The 16,930-nt window shown below is 37.8% G+C and overlaps 2 protein-coding genes across 11 annotated transcripts in view; one reads left to right on the top strand and one right to left on the bottom strand.

Moving 5' to 3' along the window:
- Window positions 1-15,390, bottom strand: part of LOC135160765 (uncharacterized) — a 183,855-nt gene extending 168,465 nt beyond the window's left edge. For 8 of the 10 annotated variants that reach the window (XM_064117717.1, XM_064117718.1, XM_064117719.1 and 5 more), the window contains exons 1-2: window positions 15,134-15,390; window positions 3,023-3,179 (exon numbers count right to left, since the gene is read on the bottom strand). In XM_064117717.1, the coding sequence (XP_063973787.1) occupies window positions 3,023-3,179; window positions 15,134-15,210 (234 nt within the window). In that variant the 5' untranslated portion in view covers window positions 15,211-15,390. Of the gene's footprint in view, window positions 1-3,022; window positions 3,182-8,711; window positions 9,600-15,133 lie in introns of those variants that run through there. The other 2 variants (XM_064117721.1, XM_064117722.1) reach the window with 2 other exon arrangements.
- LOC135160801 (uncharacterized) lies at window positions 12,342-16,696 on the top strand. The gene is made up of 3 exons (XM_064117826.1): window positions 12,342-13,262; window positions 14,703-15,107; window positions 15,669-16,696. The coding sequence occupies exons 1-2, from the start codon at window positions 12,968-12,970 to the stop codon at window positions 14,738-14,740; spliced, it is 333 nt and encodes a 110-aa protein (XP_063973896.1). The 5' UTR covers window positions 12,342-12,967; the 3' UTR covers window positions 14,741-15,107; window positions 15,669-16,696.
- Window positions 16,697-16,930: the final 234 nt, after the last annotated feature.

Below are 16,930 nucleotides of genomic sequence, written 5' to 3'. Positions count from 1 at the left end.
TAGCGTCTTACTGGCATACGGAAGATGGCAGAAATGGTTTTCACGAGGATGAGAAGAGAGGTGGGAAGGCAAGGCTAAATTTATGATAATTGCATAAATCAGAGCTTTCCTCCACAATAATCATAATCTATTGGGATAGTTGCACGAAGTTAGCTATTTAGCCGAGGGCGAGTGCGGCAAGGCATCTATGGTTACGGTGTGAGAGAAGACGCTGTGAATAAGATAAAGTCCTTTTGCCCTCCTACACTATACAGACACCAAACTCACACCTCTTCATGCCAAATTTTCTGGATGAATGGAATTGTAAGGTAGTGGAATGAGTTTGAGGGAAATAGAAAATTTCGTAATTGGATGGGGTTAACGAAAATGAGCGATGTCAAAAGATGTGTCTCAACACAGAGAAGAAAACTTTATACTTTTCCGGATAAATCCTGCAACTTCTCAACCCCAAATCTATCAGAGTACAGTATGTGGAGAAAAAAACATTTTTCGGTGGCACCAGAAAACATACAATTTCACAGTTCCATGAAAAATATAACGAGACGATAACTGAAATTGTTTTTATTTTTTCAAGAGACTAATGAGCCGGATTTTTCCTACAAATGAGGTCAATAACGGATGTACCTACTTAGATAACCACCAAAGTCGAACTACCTAATGTCAAACGTAGGGTTAATTACTTTGATGGCTCACTGGAGCACCTGACAGCGAGGCAAATCAACTTTAATGCTTTAAAACTTTTAAGTGTCACTCTTATGCATAAATGAACGTAGTTTTTTCGATTTTCCCCCCACGATGCTCTAAAGACGTTTGAATTACGATTTACGGAGTAATGCCAAATAAAGTGGTATATACAGATGTAATATATATCATAATGACTCAATTTTTCAATAAACTGTAAGAATTTCGGTTTAATACAGGAGTGAAAAAAATCTGTTTTGACCCGGGGTAATCCTGAGCGTTGGGTAGTGGAAAATACGGCGTTAAAATACCGGAAAGCCAGACCCTAAATCCGCTTAAGGAGATTTATTTAATACTTACGGTCGTCTGGCCTCCGACCAGAATGTCTGTGTTCACCACTATTTCTCCCATTTGGTGAAAAAAAAAGAACGAGACACAGAATAACACTCTCACTACACTCCACTTCCATTAAACCATTTGATGCATCTTCTCATGCAATAAGTTTCAAATTGACTTTTCGATTATCCGATTAATTCGTTAATTGAGAAAAAAATGCCAGAGCTTTTCGACTGTGATGCCCTCCATCACTTTAATTAGCCTCTCTTCCAAACAATTAATTGCAATCATGGCCTAGATTTGGAAATGAGAAAAATCTAAGAATCAAATGAAAACTACCAGCCACATACACATCCGAAAATTCATTATTAATCACAGTTAATCATCTTGATTTTTGATTAATTTTGCTGTGATATCGATGTGAACATAGAAATTGTTTACTCCAATTTTACCCAAAATTATTGTCCCACTAATGACTTAATGTGACAATATACTTGATCTATGAAACCGACAAATGAATATTGAACTTTGCCCATGGCAGGTCAAGAAAACGTAGAGCATCGTCCAATTCCCTAGTAATTTTCCAACTCAATCCTATCCTAGTTATCCTATACCATCAGCCGAGTTGTGGTCAAAGGATAATTTGAAAATTCTACGTTTTCCCCCGATGATAAATCCCCCGGATTCTGGAATTCCCTCTAAGATATTACCGGCTGTCGCTAAATTCGAGTTCTTATTACCGACACGCACAGATATTTGGTGCTGGTAAATTCTAGATCGCTATTACCGACCGAAGTTCAGTAGTAAAAGACCCGGCAATCTGTTGGAAAGACTTTTAAGCTCGTGAAGGGTTGTAAGGGGTAGTAATGCTTATAAGACACCCTTCCCTTCCCCTTCCGAAATACCATTGAACATTGAAACACGCGCATTCGCAAACTTTACCCAACTTCCCCGCCGATTGCTCTCCGTCTCGCTCTTTCTCAACGGTTATAGTCGAAACTTGTTGAGAAAACTTTAAAAATCGTTACTCATTCGGGGCCGCTCGAGCCAGGAGTCACACCAAGGCTCCATCGACTCACCGGAAAATACTCAACTTTCTTGAGATAACAAAAAAAAACATTCTATTGAATATAATCCGTGGAAATTGAAAAATCGTCTAAAGTCGATTATGCAAATTTCATACGTATTGCGCCTGAGATTTGGAACCGAATGGGTAAATTGATGAAAGAAAAATCGTTTGAATTTTTTGAAATGAGAAATGTTTCTCTCCGGTTTAAAAAAAAAATATGAGGAAATTCTAAAACTCCATTTAACAGAATGGAAAGCTATCGCACATTATTTTGGAAAAATCTGGGGAAAAAATGAATCGATCATTAGTCTCAATGCATTATAAAGCAGAATATGATAATTCGAAGTTAATTTGATATCTTAAATTTATATGGAATCTTAAAGACGCTAAATTAAATACCCAGATAGAAAAATGAAAACCTCGGACGCGTTTTCTTCCGCAGCACATACGAATATATGCTTCTTACGACCAATAACTATGTAGTTGGTATTCCCTCACGATCGATAAAAAAACCGGAAAAAATGCGACAAAATCCAACATTTCACGTTCTATGCGACAAAGTGGATCGTCAGCGGTTTACGCTGTGGGTGGGTTACAGCCATTTTCATTTTTTATGTTCTAACCAACCTCTCCTCAAACTTGTGAAGGCGATCAAAACTTTTTTTTTTTCTTTTCAGACTTTTTTCTCCCTTCCGATATTTTTATAACGAGTTTTACGACTCACTTGAGATTAAGGACAGAAATAAAAGTGGAAATCGTTTATGAGAATTGAATAGCGATTTCTTTCTCTTTTCGTTGATTGAGGGGTCATTTGAAATTGATTAAGTGAAGACGCTGTTCCTTGTTCACCCTCGATTATCAAATTATTCTTATTTCGCTCGCGTTTGTTCACTCCAGTGAAATAAATCTACGGATCCTAATGAATTTTTCACTTACCTTTTTTGGAGTCGGATGGAGAACAGTCACTGGAACTTGACGTGGGGTAGATCGTGTTTGTTGAGGTTGATCTACGATTCTTCTCTCCTCCTCCCTCGACGGTAGATCCAGTAGATGCTGTATCGAGTGATTTTGTTTCGTTTTCTTCGACGCCATTCTGCAAAAAAAAAACAAAATTATCAAATTGCGATAACGATCAGCTCCTCATGTTTTTAAGCTCACTTATAATTTTATAAAAGATTACGACGCGATAAGTTCCGCAAACATTTCGAAACTCATGTAATTTTTCTTTTAAAAAAAAATTCAGTAACACCCCCCTTCCCCCCAATCATCCTCCTTTCGACGACCTCCATTCGTGAATCACCCCTCGACTCCATAAAATGGTTATAAAAATTCAAACGATGGAATAAATCATCCTATGCAGTTGATAAAAACAGATAAACAAGTGTGACTATTTTTTATCCTGTAACAAGAGTACAGGAAAAAAAAAAAGTTGTGAGGGTAGAGGTAGTAAGGGATGGTAGAGTTGGAGCAAAGCTTTAGACACACGTATACACACATACTCAAGAGGGGATATCGGGTAAAACTTTCGCATTTAACTTTTCCGTCCTGCGCTCGGAAACGACCAACAAAGCTCATCACTGGAAAGTTTTCCTAGACAAGGAGAGGAGAAACCGAGTGCAAGGAGGACAGGAAAAATTTGAGACGCGCGCGCTCTACCACTCTCCCACTCTGTTCAACTGCTCCCACTTTTCTCGTTCGGAGTATGACGAGCTGCAATGGATCTACATTATTTATTAAATTCTCACCGATTTTTTTCATCACCGAGGAAAGGATAATCCATCAAGTTATTTATGTTATTGGCTAAATTAAACTATTTGTTGATTGAATAAAAAATTGGACTATTCCTTGGAAATGTGAGTAATCATCATATGGAAGAAAAAATTATTGAACAATTTTCGTTGGAAATGGGAATTCTCGTCAAGATTCGCCCACTTCATCTCGAACTGCGAGGGGAGTTAGGACCCGAGAGATTAACGAGCCAAATTATCTCCGCTGCACTGAATTTCTATTTGTTCTGTTTTACAAAATGGCTCTGCCCGTATCATTTCAGAGATACAATTAGAAAAAAATCTACCCTACCCTACTCTATTGTCTCCGTTAATTAGTAAATTCTATTTGAAATCAGAAAAACATATTTGAATTTACCTCTTTCTACTCAGTAAAAATCATTTCCAGTGAAAAATAAAATTCGCAAAGCCAATTGGAAAAGTTACCCTGAATTCATAATTCCTCGAAATGTCTTTTTGAATTCAACTTTTTCGATGCCCATAACATCCCTCTCTCTCTCTCTCCTCAATTTCCGAAGACTACAACGTATATTTCAGTCATCCCAGGGTGAAACTTTTGCAAGTTTAATGCCCGGGCCGCTCGAGTAATTTAACAGGACGAAATTAACTTTTCAGTTTTACCCCAAAGTTTCCACCTCTCCCCCAACCTCTCTTTTCGCCCTCCCCCCGCTCTTTCTCTCCCCCTCCTCACCTCTTAAACTTAACCGCCCGCTTCGTCGTCTCCCTTCCACCCCCCCTCCTCCACCTCCCACCCACAAAACTCCCACACGACCTTATTACTATCCATTCCACCTCCACCCTTACTCCTACCATCCCCCTACCCCTCCTGTATCAGTAGACTTTGCCTGTAGAAAACTTTTTAAGCGCTTTTGCCCGGTGCGAGAAGCTACCTCCTCTCTCACTTCTCTTTCACTTCTTTGAAAATAATTCCTACCCCTTAAGACCCAAAGTTTACGATAGAAACTTGCTCGCTCATCGTGGATAGCCAAAGTGCTGAAGTTCGGTGAAACTATGATACTTTCGTACTGAAACAATTTATAATTTGCTATTTTTTATTGGAGAAGAGAAGAAGCATTTTAGATGCCCGGAATCTCGGATAATTGTTTTTATATCAACTACATTAGCTCACATTCAGTTCACACAAGATTGTGAAACACACCCTATTACATTGAATTAAATCTAGACAAACTAATACATGTGCCCTTCATCTCCACTGGTATGAAAAACTATTGGAAAAATAATGAGTACAAGAGGAGAGATATCTACCCCTATGAATTCCTAATATGCAAAATTTTCAACTCTCCTATTTCCCGTTCACCCCTTTCGTACCTCACCGGCTGACTTATCTCGTCCTAACTACTCAGAATTTACGTCAGATGCTTCCTATTCACTGATCGCCTATTCACCGATTTACATTTCTATTCAACGATTTCCTCGGTATTGAAATTAATATTTTTTTTATCGAATTAGAAGTCTACAGATTTGTCGTCTACTGAACCACGCTTAAACCATTATTGTCGATTATTATTAATACGCGAGGAGTTACCTCCTCGATCGCTTCACCCCCCAATGCTGGGGGAGCGTCAACTCCACTCACTTTGTCCTCCCCCAACCCCTTCAACTCATACCCCTGGGTACCTTCAGGTTCGATAATTCCTAAGAAATGTTTGTAATGTTCAATACATTTTTTCTCTGATTCATCTGCAGAAAGAAAAAAAAATATCACGAACGCAGTGATCGAAGTCAACGTCCGGGTAGCCCTCGTTAATTTTCAATCACCTTCGAGTCAAAATGATGCAGTGATTTGCCCAGTTACAAATTAAACTTGATTCCCCATCAACAAATTTTTTCCGTTGAAAAATGGAAAAACAATACCATACAGGATGAATTTCAATATCAGTCCCGATAATTTCCAAAAACTGAGCCCTGACGTTTCCCCACTATGTTATTATATATTGACACAATTCCAAGGGGAGGGGGGAAGGGGAAAATATAGTAAATATGATCAACTAAAATTTCTGATGGGAAATCAATAATTTCCGGGAGCTGAAATATTATACCCGAGGGAATTAAATACTCAGGAATATCATCGTCAACAGTAGTGATAATTGACAGTAGAATTTAATTTCATCCATTTAAGAGAAGGAAGAAAAATCAAACGAGATTGCGATTAAAAAAAAAAATACCTGAAATATTCATGTTTGTGAAATATATCAGCTGACGTGTTGCTGTCCTACCTCTACAGTACTTTTCTGCTCACGATTGCGCCGTCACGTGTTCCTCAACACCACTCAACGCTCTCACCCAATGTCAGTGTCGTCAGTTAGGCCAGTCCGTCAAACCCAAAATACCCAAGCAATTTGCTCATCAACGATTTAATAATTTTCTCCGTACCATAATTATTCACTAATGATTCCATTGACAAAGAACAGAAATAAAAAAAGGTATTTCAACAAAATTTCCATCTGAACGTGAATCCAGCACGCGAAATATCCCGGAAAATTTATATTTTCGAGAAATTTTATCTCAACTGCATTACATTTTTTCACAACCAAGGGATTATGTCTTTCTTCAGCACTCGTATTACAATTTTAATAGAAAATTTCTTTCTCTCCCGACGATCGCAAAGTGATTTACGTCGAGGGCATAAAAGAAAAAGGCTCAATAAAAATTACGTGGAATTTGCAAGCGAGGATAAAAGTCCACTAAAAATTACGAAAGGTCCGGTAAAATGTAGGGACCCCTTCGTCAATAATAGGCAGCCACTTACGTATTTTTTACGAAGCATTCTGTACTTGTTACTGCACCCTCTGTCATTTTTATTGAATCTTTATTCTCACTTTGAAATTACGCAGCTCGGTGAGATGACACCTTTTGAGAGCCCTTTACTAAAATTCATTGTGATACATTGGCTGGCAGTTTACGATGGCCCCTTTCACATTTATACAACTAATTTTATCTACCTGAAGAGATATATCTTGCACATCTTGCACAATCAATCAAATCCCGAGAAACCCTAATTAACTTCTGCAGCAATAATTTATTGACATCCTCCACTTCCCCATTGCCCAAAAAAAAAAAACCCTTCCATCGAGTCCAGAAGCTACCGCAGCGCGATCATAAAAATTTACGTCAATTCAACTCACTCCCTTAGATAACAAAAAAGAACGAGGGAGAGGAACAAACAAGCGATAAAGCGATAAAGTTGTCGAGCACGAACGCACACATGTGCCCTGGGAGTGTGGCAAAGAGGCACGCGCATACCCCATTGCAACCCACTACCCCCTGTACACCCCCCCTACCGTATCCTCTTCAACTACTGGAAAAGTTTACACGAGACTGGCTGAAGCTCTGGACATGAAAAAAAAATCTCCGGGAAAGCTAGAGTAAAAAAGTTTGAAGTCACCCGCCGACAGTCTTAGCGCATGTGCAAACAACAAATCTCGTTTAATACTTGCGCATGAGAGTTTGAAGTTCTGAGAGGGTGAGAGAGAGAGAGTGAGAGGGAGGAGGGAGGCGAGGATGAAGCGGGTGGACTAAAACATCACAATTCCCAAAATACCATTCCATCGTTCTCCACTACCACCACTTATTCAGCACTATTAAACTCACAGTCACACACATATATTCACCAATACACACGTACACATGAGGAGAGTGCAAAACTTTGAGAATTATAGTCCGTTGGCAGTTGTTTGATGGCTGTTATCAGATAACGATCCGTCGGGATGAATTTAACGGTAGTTCCAATCAAAAAGTTTTAATCATTTTTAATTAGAGGGAATTTTTTTTTAGTCCTGTGTGGTTCTCGTTATTTTGCATCTCAATTTTTTTTTGGTGGCTGGAAAATATCGTACATTAATATTTATCGGGCTGTGCCGAAAAGTAATTTTTTTAATCCGCTTCGCGTACGTTAAACCTTGATTTACCCCATATTGTAATGAAAAATAGTTTTTCAGTCATAAATGTATATGACTCGCCTTTGGTTAGTGCTATCATCCCTCCCCGAGCCAAAATTACCTGCACTCCTATCGCAAATACGATCTTCATTAGTTTTATTTTTTTAATTATTCTTATTGATTAATTTTTCTAGAGATGAAGGAGTTTGGAGAAGTCAATTCATCTCGAAGGCTATTCACATAGCAATTATTGCGCGAGTCATTCGACCGGAAAATTGAGGTAGAAATTCCGTTAAAGTTTAATCGATCTCGTAACTTAATCATATGTAATCAAACCTATCGAAGCTACGGAAATACTGAACAAATATAAAATGGCAATCCCATTAATCAGAAGAGTATGAATTTTATAGTAAAAAAAAAATGCCTCTTAAAATGCAATAACCTGGACTGCGAGAATCATGAATAATGAAAATCAAATAAATATCAAATGGACGCAGAAATTTTTTCAATAATAAAAATCAGCTCGGAGTACCTCTCCAGGATTGAATAGAGCTCATGGATAAGGTAATGTAAGGAGTGAGAGGAGGCGCGTGCCGGCACTAGCACAAACCATCTAGTATACACTGCGCGCGCTAGAGACCCTCGTGGGTCGGCCGTCACCAGCTAAGGGAAATCAATATCTCACTAGGGGGGATAGAATGAGACGAAAACTCCAGGAGTTTTGAGACGTGAAAACGTTAAAAACAAACCCCCTCATCCCACCCGCTCACCCCCCCCTATCATCACCTCAACCTAATAATTCTCAACCGGCCGCTGCGCTAGTGACCGCAAGGGTCGACAAATTGTCCAATAAAAATGAGAAAAAGAATCCAAACAATGATAAACAACCGATGAACTCATTTATTAACGTTAGTTTCAATGATAGGAAAAATTATGAACCTTTTTTTTTTTAATGAAGCAATTCCAGTTTCAGTGATTAAACTTTCAAACTTCCCGCCGTTTTTTTCTCCGCATCACGGCCGGTCTTTTGGAAACAATTATGATGATGCGTTTAGACGTCTGAATCGCGACCGATTTACATTTTTTTATTGCTGTTTTCAGTCTTAAATGTTTTGATGGGAACCAAGAAAATAATGAAAGAAAAAAAAAACCGGTAGAAAAATAAAAAGGGAGGAAAAATCCAAACAGTTCCAGACTTGTCGGCCGCTTAGCGGGAACTGACAGTGGTGAACGCGCGCGCCTCAAACTACCGTGCGAAACTTTCACCCCGTCCAATCCAGCCCCCTACCTGGCATTTTCCTCATCCCCCTCCTACCCCTTAGAGCAACTCGCTGGAGAGGGAAGTAATAGAGAAAAAAGAATTGAGAAGTTTCTCCGCTACCCCCTGGCGAGGAAAGAACAGAGCAGAAGAGAAAACTTTGGAAAACTTTTTTAAGAAGAAAAGGAAGTTTTCGGTTTATTTATTTATTTTCCTTCTAGACAGTTGAGAAGAGGGGGATGTTTTTTTTTCGTACGAAAAGTTTTGATGAATTATTTAATTATTTTTGCGCGGGTTATCAGTGCCCTGTTGGGTGGAGTGAATCAATAAGTTACTCTACTGAATCTCCAGTAATCTGTTCAGTATGTGATGTGTTTATTGATAATTCAGGATATTATAATATTATTATGATTTTACAAGCGACCGTTTCTAATCCGACACAAGATTCTGCTGTATCCAGAGGTTTCCAATTCATCCCTCACATAAACTATGAATTAGGAATTCCATCATCTGGAGGAGCATTAAGTTGACTCCACATAAAATTCATCAGTGAACACTGAAACTCAAGAATGTACTAGACATGAAACTCTACCGCGTGAAGGATTTGCAATTTGTCCTCATGAAAACTGGCGTTTAATTGTGAATTCCATAACTTGACTTGACAATTACCTTCATGCCACCAATTATTATAAATTAACTAAATTGTTTTCCAATAATTACCGCACCCGAGTGCCATAATGCCATGATTTATCATTAATAAAAAGACTCGATAAATTTAGGATTTTGTTTCTACTGACATCGTTCTGAATATAAACTCAGGGAGCAGTAGAAATTACATGACCCAAGACATCTACAAAAAATTTATGAAATTTGATCAAATATTCCAATTCAATAAAACGTGAATCGAACATTTTCAGTTTATTTCATCTTTTGATTTAATAATCAAAGGTAAATTATATGGTCGACCGAAACAGTAACCCAGAGACCAAAATGAGTGTGATAACGAATGCATCAGTAATCAGGACAATGTCCTTGATAAATTCCCGTAGATAAATTTATCTTCAATTGAAATCAATACTTGAAAATTCTATAGGTTATCCATCGTACAGACCATGAATCTATGGTAAATTTCAATATCGTCCCTGCATCCTAACACGCATCACCACCCCCGGGAACGGGCACGACCCAAGGCTTTACACCCTCCGTAAAATTCAAATGACAAGATAAATTAATCTCAAAATCGATAAGTGAAAATTCTACACCTATGAACAAGTTATGAATTTCAATCTGACTGTCAACATTCATTCCCGAGTCCCCATGACAGGACAAAATAACGTACTTGGCGCGAGACTCAACCGCGTCTATAATACCGTAATCAATAACAGAATTAATTTTCAATTTTAATACAGTCCAACTCCACCAAAACTTTTCATCCCATTTTTCCCTCTGTTTGGATGATAAGAGACGGGCCCTGAGGCTGTTAAGGGGTGAGTAAGGGGTGGATGGAATGGAGAGAAATGGGAGTAAGTACGAGTAGATGCGCTCTCCGGTAGTCTCTGACGCCTGCGTCAATCTCCGATTCATTGCCCTGGCAACGGCCAACACACGATTCTCTCTATTCTGTCGGCTTTTATATCTCTTTATTATGTTCCCCGAGTAACAAGTGGGAATATCCTCTCTACCTACAATATTTTTTTTACATCCAATTCACGTGTACTGTTTCCCTAAATGAATTGACAAAAAAAAATCATGCCCTTTTACAAAGGGAGATATTTTTTTTCAAATTTCATTTCTAGAGTTATTTCTAAATTTTTGAGGAAGAGCTTTCTTGGAGATGATCGATTCTGGAAGCAGTGAGGGTCGAGTCCATGACCTACGGCCATCTTCGGGCGCGTGCCACCACTGCTGAATCGATTCTCACCATGTTTTAATCATGAATAAACACTTATCACTAAATTTCTTTTGTTCCTATTTCCCCCATTTATTTTTCATTCCGTACCGTACAGTAATTTTGACGCAATTTTTTTTCTCGGAGTGAAGTTCAGAATTTCTTGATTAAGCTTCCGATCGGAATTTGAACAGAACATTGGCCTTCAATAGGCTGATCCTAATTAATCAAACACTGATGGAATTTGTTTCGCAGCCAGGAAAATTAATTGATTAGGAAAATTGAAACAGCCCCGCATTTGTATTGCAAAACTGAACTGGTTTTTTCTTTTCGATATTGTCGACCTGGGGTGATTTTCTTTGGCTAATCACGGATGTCCAAAGGTTATATATATACCACAACTCAACTGCACTATTTATTCATCCGACTAACAAAGATTTTAGTTGTTTCATAATGACGAGAGAATTTGGTGCTCCAATAAATTTCTAATAAAATCGTAAATGAATGAGTTATGCATGAGCGAAAATTCCATTGAAGGCTGAACATTTTTGTTAGTTAAACGTGGGAATTTCACCGAAGGGATATGGTGGTTAAAGTATTCTATAACGGCAACGGATGAATTGATATTTTGTATTTTTTCGAATTTTTTTGTTGAACGAAAAATTTGTGAAATTTTTCCCTACTCTCCACAACGAAAGTCTTAATTAACGTTTGTAATTTATCGCAAATTGTTAAAAATAGACTGAAAAAAATTTGCAATCTCTAAATAGAGAAGAAATTGTCTCTCACGATTTCGATAAGATCTAGATTATTTTGGAGTCGATAAGTTCAGAAAATTGCATTGAACGATAAATTTTGATAGTTTCCTCTTTCATCATCATAAAATCCAAATCATCTTCCAATGTCATCGATCAATAGTAGAACACCTCTTCACCAAGATATTTGCCAGTCAAATAGAAACAATCGAAATATGCAATTCACCCCAAAAACGAAAAAAAAATTGAAATTTCAAAAATAAAACTGATGAAACACATTCATGAATCCGCCTATAAGTTACAAAATAACTGGAAATGAATGAGAAATCGATAGATTAATTTCATTTTGGTCGCTCAAAACTTTGTTTCCCTATACATTTATCTCCCTCCCTCCTTCACAACGGCTCCGACCTCGTTCCACCCTTCACCAGGAAAAGACATTCCCCCACTCCATTCTCCACCACTTCCCCGCCATCTTGTTCTCAACGCCAGTGACTTCGAAACCTCTCCCCGGGAGATTTTTCTTTCGGAAAACTTGTAAAGCTATCTCTATCGTTCTGTACTTTCGTTGCTATGAAAACCCCCATCTACCCCACCTCATCCCCCATCTTCTACTCACTTTCAACCCCACCCCCCCATACCCCACCACTCCTTTGTATCACCCCTTTCATTATCCTCATCCGTACAGCATAAACTCCAACGTCTTCTTTGTCCGTTCACTCATTCCTTCAAAATTTATTTATGTATTTTCTTTCCCATCTCCAGTACCAACTTTAATTGACTTCTTGGGAGTATATTTCCGTGGAATTAGTTTGATGTGCTCCGGATAATTTTCAAAGTTTACCGGTTTTCCTATGTTTACATATAATTCTTTCTTTGTTGATTGAATTTGTAAACAAACTTATTATAATAAACTATTATATGCGTGATTATCTTAAATTCAAAATGTAATATTGAAATTTTTAAACGAAAAATTAAATAATTTGAAAAGGGGCACAATGGCCCAGATTTTTCGTTCTTAAAAATATTCTCATGCTGATTGCAGGCTGATTGGGAAATATGATGACGTGAAACTAGCAGCAGGTATTGACACCTGATTCTAAGGTTATAGAGTGATCGACGCCAATCACGTGAGGGGTGGATAAAGCGAACGATCGAGCGAGAAGAGTACAATATTCGAGCTTCATTTGTGTAATTGTGAGCATAAGCTTCAATTGCATTATTTCAATTGCTAATCTACTATTTTCTACTCCCTCATAATCTCACTCCTCCTTCTGAAAATTTCACGACCAGAATGTCTCGAAACCTAAATATTTCATTCTCTATAAATTTGAAAAACAAACACTTAAATACTGATGAAGGGGTAGCATATCACTCCACGTGTACAATCGCGAAAAGCTTCATGATGGGGTGGGGTGGTGGGTGGACTAAGGGTGAAGGGGTGGGAGGTGGTGAGGAGGTAATGAAACGCGTGCAGTTGTACAGAAGGTGTATAGACCCAGTGTTTTGTATCCTCTTTAAACATTCAGGAGGGTGTACGTGTTACCAATGTGAGTGGAGGGTAAAGGCACGTTTTCTAGAGTCGCCACGTAAGTGAATCATTGACTCAGTTGTTATTCCAAAGTCTAAACAAAATATTAAGGTTGTTGAGCATTTGGAGCATTTTTTTGAGGAAAAAAGTGGAGGATAAATTTTTTCATTACTCCGTCATTTAAAAATTCTTTGGAGGGTAAATTTAGCGATCATCTACTTTGATATGCATCTGGCATACATTACATTCGTTCTTTTTTCATGTCATAATTCCATCAGCGAACACGAGGGCTCGTGTAATTCCAAAATTTCAACTTGTTCTATATTGGACCAACCGAAAACTTGAAATTTTTAACCGTGAGAACCAATTTTACCATATCCCGTGGATGAAAATATGAATTAATAAAATTATTGGAGTGAAACTCTCGAAATATGGAGGGAAAATCAATTGATTTGGAATGCACGCTCAAACCACTCACTCATGACATTATCATCAGTTTTAATTGGAAACATTCGTAAAAATTAACAATATCAAAAGATTCTCAAACGTGAAGTGGAAAATGTAACTGTAAATTAAAAAAAAAATCTAATGACTTGACTAGATTTTTCGTATTGAATTTCGTCGTCCATAGTTGCTCTGCTTTTCTCAGTCATTAGCTTTAGAATGATTTTTATTCAACAAATTATTTAATCAATCTCATTGGCGAACTCGGTCACAGTGGCCTTGGGTAAAATACGTGAAATCACAAATGGACTCATTTAAACAATTATTTTTTCAATTATCACTGATAGACGATCGGTCACACATACATCCATCCACACATAGGTACATCCAGGCATGGTCTAAAAATAACATACTGCCCCCCGGGAGCAAAATTAGTTGTCACAGAAAAAAATACGAAATTTCGGATTTGACAAATGCAATGCTACCAGGCAAACACACAAAAAATATTCGTTCTATTTTTTGTGCTTTTCCAGAATACATATGTATACATATATTTGATATAGTTTATATTTTGGCATTAAAGCTTATCAGAAATTCAGTAAAAATCTTGAGAACATTTTTTGCATATTTTTTTTTTGCCGTCTGTAGCTCCCGAAACGGACCATTGGAAAATGAGAGTTCGTCCTCTTTTTCATCTTTATCATACTGATATGAATAATATTGATTGAATAAAATCATTAGGTCAGCAGAGCAGAAGATATATCGCTGGTAATCGGAGCGGTTAAAATTCACCCATTTTTGTGTATCATTAAAATCTGTACCATTAACCAAAGCATAAAACCTCTACGGGCCGATGCTCAATTAGTGAATTCCGTCTTCCTTGAATTTCCCATCACCAAATTATATTTCCGCGAAATACCATTTTTTTTAATAAAAAAAATCAAATATAATATATAATATTTAATACATAATAACGCTATTAATCTTGTACAAAGTATAATTCTCATGATGCTGAATATTCATAATTTTTTTTGTTCAAATTTGTCTTATGCAGTTCGAATAACGAATTTGATCATCGAGAGTAGAGTTTAATATATTGTGTGGTGTGGAACAAAAGATAAACGATTTTTAGATTTTCTGAAAATCTGGGAAGCTCGCGTATTACAAGAATGACCACGAAAAAAGCCCCGAGGCAGTTGGGTATGAGTGGAATAAGTCGACACGCAGTGGTTTTGTAAAAACAAAACATCAAATGTATAGAAGAAAAAGCAGAGACCATCGCGCTGTCCCCAGCGTTATTGTTTTGTTTTTCGGGGGGCTGACCGACGCCATAACGTGTACCAGTGACGATGTATGATTTTCTCGATGAAATTTAATGCTCAAACAATCACTTGACATACAGCCAACGAATATACCCCCGAAACAACAACTGAAGTCTATGATGAACGCAAATATATAAGTATATGCAATAATATCAGTACTCACAAATAGTCGAAATGACTTGTTGCACATGAGAACAATGGAGAGGCGTCTGTAACGGTCACTCGAGACGCCAACAGCATCAACGCACTAACAAACCACACAACTCACTAAAGTCCATTCCACCAACATTTTCACTATAATCACAATAAACTAATTATTAACTGACTCGATTATCACGTCTAAATTGAATAATTGTAATTTATTCGATCGATTAAACGACGAGCACTTCGATACATTCCGCGGACCGCACTCAACTAACAAAGAGATCGGCGTGGACTGGCGTTCACGTTGCCGGCGTTTGCCTCACATGGCGTCGGTGCGCAGTAAACAACGCGCCATACGAAAAATCCCTGCGCCGGAAAATGGCGAGAGGGGCTTATTATTGTTTCTGTTTTGATGGTCGTTTCTGGTTTCGCTGGGTGTGGGAATAGATTCAATTAACGAATCAGCCGATGAAAATAGTGAATTGTGTTGTACAGTGAACTGTTCTAATAATTTTTAACCGCGTTAAAACAGTGATTTATTCGACTTTCCACAGAATATTTTTTTTTCGGAAAATCGGGGGAATGAGGGAACCGTGTTAGACAGTGTTACCTTGTTTCAAAAGAAATCCAGTGAAATTTTGCAAAAAAAAGTGAAAAGTGTTTAACAATGTCCAAATCGTTTGGTTATTTTTTCTCCAATAAAATATTTTCCAATTTAATAATCAAATACCACAGATCCCCTTTCTGTCCAATTGGACCAGAAGTTTCTTAGAAAACTTTTCATTTCACTTAAATGAGGGCGACACCGCGGTCGTAAGACATCAGTGATGGTGTGCTAAGCGAATGCACTCCTTGGCACACAATGCAAAACCTACATTAATCTGTTGTTACTGGTGAGTGAATACAATTGAGTGGGCCAAATTCATTATTAATACATCAACTGGAATAAACTGCCTCCATGCTCAGCTTCTATACGCAATGCAATGAAGTTTTCTGTGATGACGGAGAACTTAGACTGTTGAATTCATTTTGGTGATATCTCCATGATTCGTGACCTCCTGTGCCATCATGAAACGTTTATCACAGGAAAACAGATTGACCGATGGCCAACGCACTCCAGACATTCAAACAGACAAGAGTAAACCAGTTGACGTGAGTAAGAGTTAAGATTGCATTTGAAATATGCCTAAACAGCACTTCCAACACTTCTAATCACGCAGGTGTAGATATATTGATTGAAGTAGTGTGGGGGGTAACCGGGTCCGAAGCAACAAGTGGTACGACCAAATTAAACGACTCGATATAGTACCATCCTTATGTGCAGGGGTTTTCCATTACTGGATTTACGCACTAGCTTTACTCTACACATGTTTATGGACGTTACGCAAAAATTCTCTAAACTAGAATGTCCTCGGGGCAAGAGTTTTCCTATAAAGTAGATTTATGCAATCCTCCTTTCGACAACACTGAAATTATGAAAAAACAAACGACAGGGGAATTGGGCAGATCTTCTTTACAGAAATTGAAGCTCTTCCTCCCCTAATCCATCAAATATTGATACAGTTTTCAAGTGTTCTCCTGCATACACTGGCAAATGCCATACACTTATCAATATTTGATAAAAAATATTGTGATAATGATTTATCCTTCTCTATATTATTAACCGCTAACCAGAAATAAAGGGCGTCATCTACGTTATCCACATAATCAATAACTGATTTGAATGATTCGAATCAGTTCAATCAATTAAACCGAGTCATAAGTGCGTTGGACAATGTCCGAACCAATAATTAATTGGTGTCCTGCTTCAATTCTT

The sequence above is a fragment of the Diachasmimorpha longicaudata genome, chromosome 3 (genome assembly GCF_034640455.1).
Source record: "Diachasmimorpha longicaudata isolate KC_UGA_2023 chromosome 3, iyDiaLong2, whole genome shotgun sequence".
Classification (NCBI taxonomy): domain Eukaryota; kingdom Metazoa; phylum Arthropoda; class Insecta; order Hymenoptera; family Braconidae; genus Diachasmimorpha; species Diachasmimorpha longicaudata.
This window is presented reverse-complemented; position numbering and strand designations above follow the sequence as displayed.